Here is a 12908-nt window from a genome sequence, read left to right on the forward strand (position 1 = left end):
CAAAATCTACTGTAAGGCTTGTCGAACAGCAGTCTCTTGCTGAAGATTCTCGAGCTGTATTGCTCAAGGCTGTTCGCAATGCAGTCTCAAGAAATTACCGTCACCTGAAAAGTTTCATTGATGCATTGGAAAAGGCTGAATATGATGAATTAGTGGCAGAGCTAATGAATGACTATCGTAAGTGTGAAGAATAATTTGAAACAAATCATGTATTATTGTATAACCTTTCTAGAGCAAATTGATAGAAGCAGTTATGCAAGCTCCAGGAGGGAATCAAACAGTAAATCATGCATATTAATTGTGGAAATAATAATCCTATGTTTAATTTACAGGCACAGTCTTAAAAGAAATCATATCTGCTAATGGAAAGTTCACTGCCATACGAGCCATTTTCGATAAATTATTTAAAACCATTTGTGAAAATGTCAAACTTCATCGGTTCCCCTATGAAGATCTGAAGAAATTCGTCAAAAAGTATTCAGATGGCTACCTTCCTCAAATATCAGATTGTGTCACCAGTAATGACGTCCTTGAGCTTGTATACGACAAATGCACATTCATGGATATCAACTATCTAGAGGCTGTTGTTCGAGAATTCAAAGTAAAAAGAGCTGTCGTACTTGTGCAGTGTTTTAATACCAACATTGAAGAGTTGTGCCAATATGTACCAGTTCGTAATGTTTTGGGGGAATATTTTATTCTGTCAAGATCCAATCAACCTCTCAGAACTGATTTGGTCATCAAAATGATTATAGACCAGAACCCGAACCACGTTACGCTTCAATTCATCAAAGATGCCATTTCTAGCTCATTTGGTTCGCTAGCAAAAAGTGTTCAACTCGTCAACATCAAAGAGATTGATGACATGCTCCTGGTCACTTGCTTCTTTCCCAACTGTTTGTCAGCCTCTCTTCTTGTGCCAGAGTCAGCTATTGAGCTAATGCAGAGGAGAGGTCTGGTTGAACTGACAATTGATGGCAGCGTTTACTGGAAAAAGGAGAAGGTATGTATACAGAATTATCATAACATTGTGATGATGCTACTATCTATTGTTGCATAGGACCATATCATAATTCAAAGGAGTAAGTGTGCATTATTGTGCATATATTAATTCATGCATACATGAAATCACTAGATCATTACTAATTTATCACTACTCATCTGCAGTGATAAACATCTAGCACTACTTACATCATTTTTAATAGCCATTCCAAATGACCAGCACCAATTGGAAGAAGTGGTCAAGAAACTGGAAGAGAGTCAAAAAGAGTCGAGAAGGCTGTCCATGGAAGTGAAGATACTAAGAGAGGGCTTGACGCATGATAATGACAATGGAATAGAAATGCAAGAAACTGTTATTGGAGAAGATGATGATAATACTGTTGAGATGAAGGATGCCGCTACTCAAGCCAATATTTGGAACATTCGGAGGAAAAGGGTAATATTATTTTTATTCAATGACTGCATAATATGACAGCGAAGCAATTCTTTTAGATAATAGTTGAGTTGCTCAAGGAAAGCTTAGATCAGACCCTTGGGTTTAAGATAGAAGAAGGACAAGGAGCAATGTATGATGATAAGGAACATGTAAGCATTAATAAAAGTTCTTTATTATGAATCATAATACTTTTATTATGCAGGCCGTGTTTATTACAAAAATAACTCCTGGTGGGCTAGCAGAGAAAGATGGTGGACTAAAGGCTGGAGACTGCATTGTTTCTGTAAGCTAGCTTAATGAATATTTGGATGACATAATAGCATTTGTTATGTATCAAAAAAAAAATTAAAATTGAGAATTTGTTTTCTATTCATTTTAAACAAAATTTGGCCTTGGACCCTGTATTCTATAGACTATTGAATTTGAATTCTTTGATTTTAGTACTATTAGATAATAATTAATTTTCTAGGTTAATGGGGTGAATATGAATACAAAAGCAGAGACTTTAGCTGCATTAACATCCACTGCTAATCTGTACACAATCATTGCAATAAGAGAATCGATGTTAGAAAACATAAATACAGAACAAAGCCAATGCTCATCACCAAGCTTGGAGAGGAAAAACAATCTAGTCATAAGGAGACCAATCAAGGTATGTGTCAATATACTGAATATAATGATGTATATAATCATTCATTATACTTTAGTATCGTCCATCAGCGCCAAGTTTTGTGATGAATCTCAAAAGATGCTCCTCATTACCAGTGGCTATCAGCAATGCTCAGGCAGTATTGTATAGAAACAAGGTTATTGTTGGTGGGCAAGATGTACCCACCGGAGCCGATTATATACTGGAGTATGACATTAGAGCCGATAACTGGCAGGTCTTCATTAAAAGTCCTGTCCACTTGTTTGCTTTGACCGTCTTTCAAAACCAGCTCCTAGTTGTTGGTGGATTCGACTTCAATCAACAAAAATATTCAGCTCGAGTTTATTCCCTGTACATCGACGAGCGAAACCATTTTCTACGCGACAACATCATTCCTCCTATGCTAACAGCTCGTGCACAGGCTAGTGTTGCAAGCCAAGATCAAAATATTGCAGTAGCTGGAGGAAGAGATGCCAAAGCAAACCTGCGATCCATTGAAGTGTTTCATGCGCCAACTGCACAATGGCACACTGCTCACTCTTTGCTTGGTGGTCGAAGCTCAATGAGAAGCATTCTACATAAGGGGAGCTGGTACTTGCTAGGGGGAGATATGGATCCGAGTGTTCGATCAAAGAACGTGCGATTAAAATTAAAAATGTTAGCTAGCTCTGCACTTCAAAAGTATGGTAGCATTTCATATGTGAAGACCATTCAGAAACCTGGCAATGGTGAAGGAGCACACTCAGCAGTCGCTACAATTAATGACATGGTTGTTGTCATCGGGGCAGGAGGGACGAGGAAGATATACTCGCTCTGCAGAGAGGACGATCCAATCTCGTGGATTGAGCTTGGGGAGTTGCCAATAGTTTTAACGGAATCGTGTGCAATTACATTGGAAGATCGGGTTTTGCTGATAGGAGGAAAAGACGAATATGGAGGGAATACTAATTCAGTTTATTTGATGTCCTTACAGACAAAAATGGCATAAAAATCTAAATTTATGATATATATAGATACATTATAATTAATTTTTGTGATATTATAATTCCGATATAGACACATTATAATTTTTATTTATATAGTTCACTATAAATCATCCTTATTATTATAATTTCTAATTTTTGGTTTCGATGATTTTTTAAGTCGAGGAGCAGCGTAAGTGACTTTGCTCTTTCTCGTAATACTTTGAGGAACTTTCCTACCCTCAACCATCATGAGAGCAGCACCAGTGTCCTCTTTAATCTCATCATCATCAACTCTATCCTTCAGAGGAGTTGATGACTTGCAGCTATGAGAGAATGAAGGAAGAGTTGGACTAACTGTAGCTCCATCCATAAGTTGGAGTGCTTTTTGAAGTCCCTGCATACCACTGGAATAAGAGGAGTCTGAGAATCTCAATGGAGACAGTGAGACACTATCATGAGCAGTTGCTGGCACTGGGTCCGGTGAGGGTTTTCTTTTTGGTGACAGTGGGTCCTGAACAGGTCTTTGAGGAGTGAGTATTTCAGGTATATTGAGTCTACAAGAGAGTGGCCTGGACTTTAGTAGTTTTGAAAGTCCCTCATAAGAAGACATGTGACCAGAAGGAATAGGAATACTTTTTTGGTGAGTTTTAGACTGAAGTGATGAGACATTCCCAGGAACAGAACTACTAAAAGACTCTGCCTTCATCTCATGGGATGGTGGTATATTCTCCTGCTCTGTGTGGCTAACCACTAATGACTCCTCTTCATTCTGCCTAATGCTTTGCTGCAATTGATTTACTAATGTAGTCAGTTCTTCTTCTTTGATCTTCCATTCCTCTCTTTCTTTCACTAACTGTATGATAACTTGTGTGGCCTGCAGGAGCTTTTGGCGAACTTTGTCAGGAGGCACCTGCAAAGCCTTTTCCATGTAAACCTATTAACATAGGATGATTGGAAGAGAGAAATCAATAAATATCATTATACTTGCTCTTGTTTAATGCTCATTGATGATTCTAGCTGCCTCACTCTTGATCTCAACTGAGCTAAATCAAACTCATAAGTTGCCTTCTCTTTTTGAAAAGAGGCTAGAGAAAAACAGATTAATAAAGGCGGGAACACATACACGACGTACATACCTACGGCTGTCTTTAATGCCTGTGACACTTGTGGGTCAGTTTTTGGCCTTTTAGTAGGAACTGCCGGGGGTTTCTTGCTGAAGGCAGAGCTCACCTCTTGAAGTTTTTGATTCTCTTGCTTTAATCTTCCCAGCTCTCTCTCTATGTATTTAACATAGCTTCTTGAGCAGTGGCCATCTTTTTTGTCTTCCCTCTGAAGCTGCTCATTACATTCTAGGTCATCCGACGCAGCAGCTAATTTCTCCATTTCGTTTCTCATGTGTTTTATGACTTCTCTCAATTCTTCGTTTTGACACTGAAGTGACTCAATGTTAGTAGTTGAACCTCTGCCTATAAATCACAATAAATAAGCAATAAATTGTAACTTTACCTTGTAATATCTCATGAGAAATTTGTGTGAGTCCCTTCTTTTTTAAAGCATCAAGAGCTATGTCTCTTTCTTGTCTTAAGCTCTCGCACACTCTCACTCTTTCAATCAACTTTTCTTCAACTTGTTTACAATACACAAGAGCCTATCAATGTACATGCATACTTGATATCATTTTGTGCTTATTATAACAGAGATGGAGACAATTGTGATTTCAGTTTAATCTCCTCTCTCATCTATACCTCATCTTTTGCTTTAGTTAAAGTTTTTAGGAGTTCTTCCTGGCGGCCATATTGGCTTCTTTCCATCTCTTCCAGTCTTACCTGCGCACAAAGTGAACAGCTGATGCAATGAAGTGGTAGACAATATACTCTAACCTGCCAATCCAGTTCCATTTGATTCTTTGAACGCTCTAGACTTCGCTCTCTCTCATTTGATAAATTCAGCTCATGTTTGTATCTGAAATACCAATGACAATCAAGTATGCATTGCCACTGCGTCTTCCTACACCAGTACATGTATAATGTACCTTTCAAGGTCTTGGATACGTGCATGAAGATCATTTTTAATTTTATCATACGAGTCCTCCAATGACTGTAGCCTCAGATCAGCCTGTACTTTATCCTGTGCATGTTGCGCTGTGAGTCTCTCTCCTTCCTCTCTTGTTCTCATCAGTTCACTTTGCAGCCTACATGTACATGTACACACACACATGTTAAAGCTGGCTATCATTAGACAAAAGACTCAACTTTTCAATGGATATGTCTTTCTCTGTCAGTTGGTCTTTATGAGTCCATTCCTTTCGTCTTCCCTCTATCTCTGTCTGTTCCAGTGTAGCTCTCATTTCAGCAAGTTGCTTCTCGAGCTCAGATTCATGAACACGATGGCACTGTTATAAAGATAAATAAATAAATTACAGTACTACCATAATCCGGTCAATTTATAACCTCTTTTGCTGTCTGAAGTGCAGTCTCTTTTTCTTTCGAAAGTCTCTCTAACTCGACACGTCTGATAATAATTAAAATAGTGAATAACATATAAGTTCTTATTTCTTGTCAACCTGATGTCATAGTCTCTTCTTATAGTTTTGTTAGTAGCTTCTGCGTGTGTCAACTGTCCCTCTAGTTCTGATATCCTGTCAAGCAATTGACTAGTATCAATATCAGCATATATCAGTATCAGACCATGACCCTGTACTAGGGTCATGGACCAAGTTTTGCGAAAATTGAAAAGGAGAGGATTTTCCATTTTAATAATGTTTTCTGATGCATATACATGTACTTATGTTGTGTAGAAAATTTGAGCTGATTCCGATCAAAATTAAGTTTTTATGAATTTTAAAAGTTGCTCCAAAATCAAGTCAAAGTCCCTGTACTATAGTACAGGGTCACCGGCCTAATTTCGCCAAAAATGAATAGGAGAGAATTTTTCATTTTTATATTTTTTCCTGATGCATATACATGTTCTTATGTTGTGTAGAAAGTTTGAGGTGATTCCGATCAAAATTGAATTTTTCATGAATTTTAAAAGTTGCTCCAAAATCAAGTCAAAGTCCCTGTACTATAGTACAGGGTCATCGGCCTAATTTTGTCAAAAATGACTAGGAGAGAATTTTCCATTTTTATATTTTTTCCTGATACATATACATGTTCTTATGTTGTGTAGAAAGTTTGAGCTGATTCTGATTAAAATTGGATTTTTTATGAATTTTTAAAGTTGATCAACTAAAATTTAGTGGACTACAAGCCAGTGTCAGAATACCTTGCTTCTAGTGTACTGATGGAGTCAGTATGCTCCCAGTCTTTGTCTCTTAGTTGTACTTCTAACTCCTTTACTCTCTCTTCGACACTGGACGCTTTCTGCTGCGTCTCATCTCTGCAACTTTGAAGAGTAGAGAGTTCACGTTGAAGCTGACGAATGTGTGATTCTTTTGATAAAAGACCTGCAGCCATTTCATCTAGCTAAAGAAAGAAAGATAAAATGTAAATATTATCAAGTTTCTTACCTTCTTTTGAAAATCCTGTCCTTGCGATTTTAACTTGTCTTCGTGCTGTATTGTCATCTGCTGTCTCTCACTCTCCAACTCTTCTTCGATTTGAAGCAACCGTTGCTGAAGTTTCTTCTGAAGTTGCTCATACTCCAGCCTCTGCTCTGCAATTTCCTTATCCTTTGTTTTACTAAGAGGATAAGAAAATGGCCACCAATTCCACACTATCTTACCAGTACTGATCCATGTGACATTGCTGTTGCTCTATACGCTGAATATAGTATTGCTTGAGTTGTCCTTTCTCAAGACTTTCTTGTTTCAATTTATTCTGAAGTTCGTCTATTTGAACATGAAGGTCGCTCAGCTCAGCAACATGGCTATCAATAACCTACAGAGAATAAATAAAATAACATAAATAGACAAGAGAGTTCTCAATACTTTTTTAAGTTGCTGAAATACTGTTTCATATTGGAGGAGCTCTTGATCCCTTTGTTCTATGAGTCCAAGATTGTACTTAAAGTCATCTTCCAGGGCTTTCCTCTTCCCTCTCTCCTCCTCCAGCTCTTCCTCTATAGTTTTTAAAGCCGTCTCTAGTGCCTGGGCTTGCTGCTCGCGTATCTTTTGGAGTTCTTCCTCTTTCTTTTGCGCTAGTTCTTGGAGCTGTGGAACCGCCATTTCCATTTTTGAAGCATTAATTTTTGTAGGTGTGGTCAATACAGGGGCGTGTGCTTTATGGGCGGGGCTAATGCTGCAAATTAATATTCCAAAGCTAAAGTAAGCTCTGCTGTAAAAATCGTATTTGCTTCTATTCTAATAGGTTGATTCATGATTTCAAATAAAGTGCAGACTCCTGTTTTACCTCTAAAATGGCATCTGAAGAAGAAGTTTCTAGATACATCTTAGGTAATTTGACTAGTGTACTGCCTGCATTTAAATGACTAATACAATTCAGCCTATTTACTTAGTAAAAACTATTCAAGCACTGCATCAGCATTTATGGCAGAATGCTCGCATCTCAGCAATTCATCGTCCACTGCACTAGTGAGTCGGAATTTCTTCAATAAATAATAATATAGAATAATAACAATTTCATTATTATTGTAGGTATTACCACCCACTCCATTAAAAGAAATCATCAGCGATTATAAGGAGCGTCAAGCAACAAGTAAAACAACAATTTATCTGTATTTATTTTTCTTTAATGTTTCAGATCTCATGGTTCAGTCGATGGGCAACGAAAAAACATGGCGGAGTCTCTGGGAGAAACTCCAGCAAACTCTCACACAAATAGAGTAATAGGATAATGATATTATGATTCGAAAAATTTAAAAAAATTATTATTTTTGTAGTAATTTTGCCCAAAGTCACAATCTAGCTAAGAAACAGCAAAGTCAGTATTAGATAATACCATCTATAAATTGATGAAATCTATTACTTTAATGGCAAAGGTCGACCGGCAAAATATGTATTTAGCAACAAATCATTACAATCCACTAATTACAAGCAAAGACCAGCTACCAGTGCATCTGTGTTACCACCTGCCCCGAGTCCAACCGCCATTGTTTCAATCCCTTCGTCTCAGTCATCATCCTCTTCGTTAGTATCAACTCCTAGTTTTTCGCAGAGTCCCCTCACATCTGATATGCCTCTCATTATCACAAGTGACACTCGTCAGACTCCTGAGTCAGCGTCAAGTTGTGACACAGTCTCGGCTAGTGCAGCTGTGCTCAAATCTCCTCGAAAAAAGTATGCTAAACTCTAAATTTTGAGCTGTCACTATTTTTCGTTTAGGTTACAGCCATCAAAAAGAAAACGGTAGGCAATTTGCCATTAATATCCTTTTTAGAAAAATTTGATTTTAGGATTGAAACTACAGCATCATCGTCATCATCGTCGTATGAAGTAATAATGATAACATTGTATCTGTTTATTCTCGTCTTTACTTGCAGCAATTTCTTGATGACTTTCTTCACGCCCATTCTAATACCTTCCCAAATATAGTAGCTGATTTTATCAATTCAAACATTACTGGGTACTATGATTCATAATTAGATCTATAGCCCTGCCATCAATATCTATTATTTTTAGTACTGCAAGTGGAGCTGAAGCACACGTACCAGATGCATGGCTGGATGACCTTCTAGATACTCTTAATCAACCTACCACTGCCCAGGAGCAAGGTCCCTCTGGAGCTCAACCAAAGAAATTCTTACGATTTGAAAGTCCTGATAAAGATAGCAAAGGCGGAGAGGAGTGATCTATTTAGAATCTATATGTATATAATGTTGTGTATTATAAAGAACTGTCAAATTACAGTATGTTGTGTTAATTGGTATAACGCGTTTTTCAAAATATTTTTGACACTTGGACTCATGAAGACAAGCAAGATGGAGGGTCACAGTCAGTCTGTCCCAGAGCTTTGCTTGTATACATTTACCAACAGAAAGTATGTTGGGGCAACTCCTGTGTGATGGGCTAGCTGTTTTCTGTAGGTATAAAATGAGAGCCATATTCCCTCATGAAGGAAGGAGGATCATTAAAGAGAGAACACAGTCATCCAATGCAAGGGAACTTGGACAGCGGAGACCAAAAACAAATGCACATTTGCAAAGGTATACAAATCTTTCTCTCTTCCTCCCTACTTCTCTCTCTCTCTGTTAATATAGAATGAAGTTACCTCCTATTTCAGAACATCACAAAAGATTTCAAAGTGTAAGTGTATTCATTGGTTAGAATGTACATGACTTTATTTATGCATCAATAGACAAGGCAATATGTATCTAGAGTGAAGACGCCTGGCTACACTCTCCTGCGATCAGCAAGTGCTGTTGAAATGAAAATAAACATGGATAAATTCTTTGAGGTACGTAATACTAACCTATCAAAAATGATCAGCCATTTGTCATAAAATAATCATAGCCTGCAAGAGTAATGCAAAAATTCAGATCAAGTGGCAGCAAGAAAGATGATGCTAAGTTTGTATATAATGTATGCATACAGTCGATCATTTTTGTTGACTGTTTCTAGAATTGGAGACCAATCGTTAACAGAAATGATACATAGACTGACCAAAGAAAGGTGGTTAATGATGATAAGAGAGAGAGAGAGATATTTATAGAGTAATTGTTACATTATCTATACGTAGCATTGAAGCAGAGGAGAAGCTACAAAGAGAGATTGTTAACCTAAGTGTCAAGCTGAAAAACCAAGAGGTCCAATATCAGGAGCAAATACAACAGGTTTACACATTAATATACTGTCGCATGTCCCCACTGATTTTATTATACAGTACGAGAAAGAGAGAAAGGATTTTAAAAAGAAGATTGAAATGCAATATGTCTCTGAGCAAAAGTATTTCTTTCAGTAGTTCATTTCATTATTCATTATGCTTTAAAGATACATGGCATCACTGCATGAACAACAGATGCAGATTCTAACGGAAAAATTTCAACAAAACCTGGCTCTTCAAAAATCACAATTTGTGCTTGAAAAAGGTTTTAATGCATTTTAGTGCTAATTTATCGTTTTCACACAGCTGGACTTGAAAAGGAAATTGCAGAGCATCAGGACCTTTTAAAGGAAACAAAAGTATTTGACATTAATTTCTACACTAATGTATAAATTATATAATTAGAAAAAACTAAGAAAGGAAACAGATACTAGACTTAGAGAGCTGGAAGTGAGGAAAAAGTCATACACATAATGCATGCATTAAAATGCATTTTTTGTCAGTCCACAATTAAAGAGGAACACATTAATGAAATCAAGAAGCTGAAGTCAGGAATGAAAGAAGAAACAGAGACTATTATATTAGAAGCAAAGCAGGAAGTAGCAGATCAATACGAAGAAGAAATGTCAAACATGGCCAAGATGTACAAAACTCAGATAGAAGTAAAGTCAATTAAAACACATCATTACATAAATAATTTTTTAGGGAATGGTAGAGAAAGTCAACCGTTCTGATTACCTTGCTAAACGACTAGCCACAACTGAAGATAGCTTGAAGGTAAATACTATTCATTATACCAGCATAATGTCATTTATATTAACTCATTAATGTGTACAGATATGCCAAGATACAGTAAAGTACGTAGCAGAGCAGCTCAAAACGACAAACGAAGAAAAACAGAGCTCTGAAATACAGCTACTAAAAACAGTAAGATTAATGTCATAAAAATTTGCTTTAATGTAATTTTTGTAAGTCGGAGGAGTTGAAGGATTTAAAAAACAATTTCAATGACAAAGTAAATGATGTGGAGAAACGCTTCATGAAACAACTCGATAACTTAAGACTAGAGAACTCCCAGATAAGAGGCAGAGTCATACAACTAAGTCAAGAAGCAGTTTCGTATCAAACACAAATCAATGAAATCAATATTAAAGGAAGACTGAGCTCAAAATTGAGACTAAGGACAGCACTTAAAGCACAACGCAACTCAGAAAAACAAGGTACCGTATTTCCTTAAATAAAAGCCCGGGCGTCTATTTCCTAAAATGGTATTTGGATCTCGAAAAAATATATAAAAAATAAAAAAACGTCAGCCCAGAGCGGGATTCGAACCCGTAACCTCATGCTTTTGACTTCTGGAACTTCAGGCATTATCCACTAGACTACTGAGTTACTCTTAGGCTAGTGTTGCGTATTTATAGTTTAATTTTATTGCTACCCCGGCGTTTATTCAAATGCGGCTTCTATTTAAGGATTTACGGTACATTAATATAGCATGCATATTACCACATGGAAATAAATATTATTAATAATGCCATTACAGTAGCTGCAGGACCAAGAGGGAAAATAACTCGTTGTAACAGTCTCCCTGTCACCCAAAAGGAGATGGAGTCCAGAAAAGTGGAAGAAAAAGATTTCGAAGAGCTGCTACAAAGGCCATACACAACCAGTTACACATTTACAAAGCATAACTATTAATTAACACTTGTCCCTTTGTACTTATGACATAAAGTGTCTTACAGTAAAAATCCTTCTCCAATTTTGTCTCCCTCTTCTAACCAAAATTTTGACTCCCCTGTGTAATATCCATTTCCTTTAACTTCAGTTACAACAGCATTGACTCCAAAGAATTTCTCTTCCCTTGTAGCCTGCCCCCCAAACACAGACCCTGTCAAAGGATTAGAGATTCTTTTTGCTTCACCTAAAATGAATTAGCATGAAATTTAACTTGAACAATAATAATAATAAATTATCATAAATTCATCTGACCTAATTTAATTTTCTTCTGATGATATTCTAGAGCTAGTCTTGCAGAAACTCCAGAGCCGCAAGGAGAACGGTCAACCTAAAAACGAACAACAATCAGTATCACATCATCGTATTAGGTACTTGTCTCTCTGCAAAAATGCACAACTGCTGACCCTCTGATGATATCAGTATGGTTCCATACAAGAACTCCAAATCTGAAGCAGAGGGATCTGGATGAGAGAGCTTTATTGTTTTCCTCAACTCGTCTGTGATAGAGCCTCCAATTTCCCGACACTCTGCCATTGACGAGTGCTTAAAATCAAGACCAACGCTTCCCACATCAACAAAAGCATAAAAAGCCCCACCATAAGAAATATCATATGGGATGGATTTATTGAGCGAAGGGACGTATACGCTCTGATTCAATTTATCGGCGTCAACAAATGAGGGCACGCTTTCAAAGGAAACTGCACCAGATTTATTATTCTCGTATTGAACTTTGACCTTTACTGGGCCGCAGGGACATTGCATTGTGAAAGTCGTTAAAGGAGTCACGGGAGGGACTATGCCGTAATCAATTGCATACCGGCCAAGAGAAATAGTAGCATGACCACACATTGTAGAATAACCTAATAATAATAATGAATTGCATATTACCATTATAGGAGCACTTGTGATTAGTCATTACCTTCTCCATGCATAAACAGTACGGCCAGGCTAGCCTCAGGTAGGTCTTTCTCTACAATCAGTGCTCCATACATTGCCTCGCTTCCTCTTGGCTCAAACATTAACATACGACGAAGGTGGTCCAAATTATCTCTCACATAAGACCTCTTTGCTAATATATTGGTGTCACTTGGAATTTGAGGATACCCTTTGACTATAATTCTTACAGGCTCTCCTCCAGTATGCATCTCAACTGTTTGTATGACAGGAGATGAATTATTATCATGATTGGGTGCTCCTGATGACTATATATAATAAATGTAGAAAATAAAGGATTTAGTCATTTAAAAGCTGTGCAATTAATTGAACAGTAAATAAAAGGGTTTCACTTACCATATTTTAATTGAAAAATATAAAGGATCATGCAGTGGAGGAGCCTATAGGAGGATCAAAATGCTGCAACAAACAATATTGATTGTCAATGATTGATTATTGATTGGGGT

General features: G+C 37.2%; 5 protein-coding genes across 6 annotated transcripts; 3 read left to right on the top strand and 2 right to left on the bottom strand.

The window, feature by feature from the left end:
* The first annotated feature begins 25 nt into the window (after positions 1 to 25).
* On the top strand, positions 26 to 3095 carry LOC109592557 (uncharacterized). Its single transcript, XM_020007986.1, has 9 exons — positions 26 to 177; positions 233 to 280; positions 333 to 1003; positions 1061 to 1082; positions 1206 to 1438; positions 1495 to 1587; positions 1641 to 1721; positions 1908 to 2090; positions 2146 to 3095. The coding sequence occupies exons 1-9, from the start codon at positions 165 to 167 to the stop codon at positions 3073 to 3075; spliced, it is 2274 nt and encodes a 757-aa protein (XP_019863545.1). The 5' UTR covers positions 26 to 164; the 3' UTR covers positions 3076 to 3095.
* A 16-nt stretch (positions 3096 to 3111) lies between these two features.
* LOC100638839 (coiled-coil domain-containing protein 57-like) lies at positions 3112 to 7240 on the bottom strand. Its single transcript, XM_020007978.1, has 14 exons — positions 6981 to 7240; positions 6776 to 6930; positions 6561 to 6732; positions 6317 to 6516; positions 5616 to 5690; positions 5503 to 5563; positions 5305 to 5444; positions 5085 to 5243; positions 4933 to 5014; positions 4798 to 4878; positions 4559 to 4700; positions 4189 to 4518; positions 4037 to 4137; positions 3112 to 3986 (listed from the first exon to the last, which is right to left on the bottom strand). Exons 1-14 carry the CDS (start codon positions 7221 to 7223, stop codon positions 3174 to 3176), a joined length of 2754 nt encoding a protein of 917 aa, XP_019863537.1. The 5' UTR covers positions 7224 to 7240; the 3' UTR covers positions 3112 to 3173.
* A 109-nt stretch (positions 7241 to 7349) lies between these two features.
* Positions 7350 to 8894, top strand: LOC109592600 (uncharacterized). Of its 2 annotated transcripts, none has more exons than XM_020008018.1 (10): positions 7350 to 7445; positions 7508 to 7583; positions 7647 to 7707; positions 7753 to 7834; positions 7892 to 7932; positions 7991 to 8288; positions 8334 to 8357; positions 8405 to 8444; positions 8492 to 8574; positions 8631 to 8894. In XM_020008018.1, the coding sequence occupies exons 2-10, from the start codon at positions 7539 to 7541 to the stop codon at positions 8797 to 8799; spliced, it is 843 nt and encodes a 280-aa protein (XP_019863577.1). In that variant the 5' UTR covers positions 7350 to 7445; positions 7508 to 7538; the 3' UTR covers positions 8800 to 8894. The 2 variants fall into 2 exon arrangements, with proteins under 2 accessions (XP_019863577.1, XP_019863573.1); XM_020008014.1 differs by having other exon boundaries at positions 7367 to 7445; positions 7495 to 7583.
* Positions 8816 to 11605, top strand: LOC105316533 (trichohyalin-like). Its single transcript, XM_011411480.2, has 16 exons — positions 8816 to 8988; positions 9035 to 9154; positions 9209 to 9254; positions 9307 to 9405; positions 9462 to 9517; positions 9570 to 9620; positions 9688 to 9781; positions 9832 to 9893; positions 9939 to 10036; positions 10078 to 10130; positions 10177 to 10221; positions 10275 to 10433; positions 10477 to 10548; positions 10609 to 10698; positions 10745 to 10991; positions 11315 to 11605. The coding sequence occupies exons 1-16, from the start codon at positions 8816 to 8818 to the stop codon at positions 11467 to 11469; spliced, it is 1620 nt and encodes a 539-aa protein (XP_011409782.2). The 3' UTR covers positions 11470 to 11605.
* Positions 11406 to 12878, bottom strand: LOC100638966 (trans-L-3-hydroxyproline dehydratase-like). Its single transcript, XM_011411482.2, has 5 exons — positions 12799 to 12878; positions 12428 to 12710; positions 11881 to 12368; positions 11761 to 11836; positions 11406 to 11692 (listed from the first exon to the last, which is right to left on the bottom strand). The coding sequence occupies exons 1-5, from the start codon at positions 12799 to 12801 to the stop codon at positions 11508 to 11510; spliced, it is 1035 nt and encodes a 344-aa protein (XP_011409784.2). The 5' UTR covers positions 12802 to 12878; the 3' UTR covers positions 11406 to 11507.
* Between the last annotated feature and the right edge of the window lie 30 nt (positions 12879 to 12908).

The sequence above is a fragment of the Amphimedon queenslandica genome, unplaced genomic scaffold, assembly GCF_000090795.2.
Source record: "Amphimedon queenslandica unplaced genomic scaffold, v1.1 AMPQUscaffold_13508, whole genome shotgun sequence".
NCBI classification, from domain to species: domain Eukaryota; kingdom Metazoa; phylum Porifera; class Demospongiae; order Haplosclerida; family Niphatidae; genus Amphimedon; species Amphimedon queenslandica.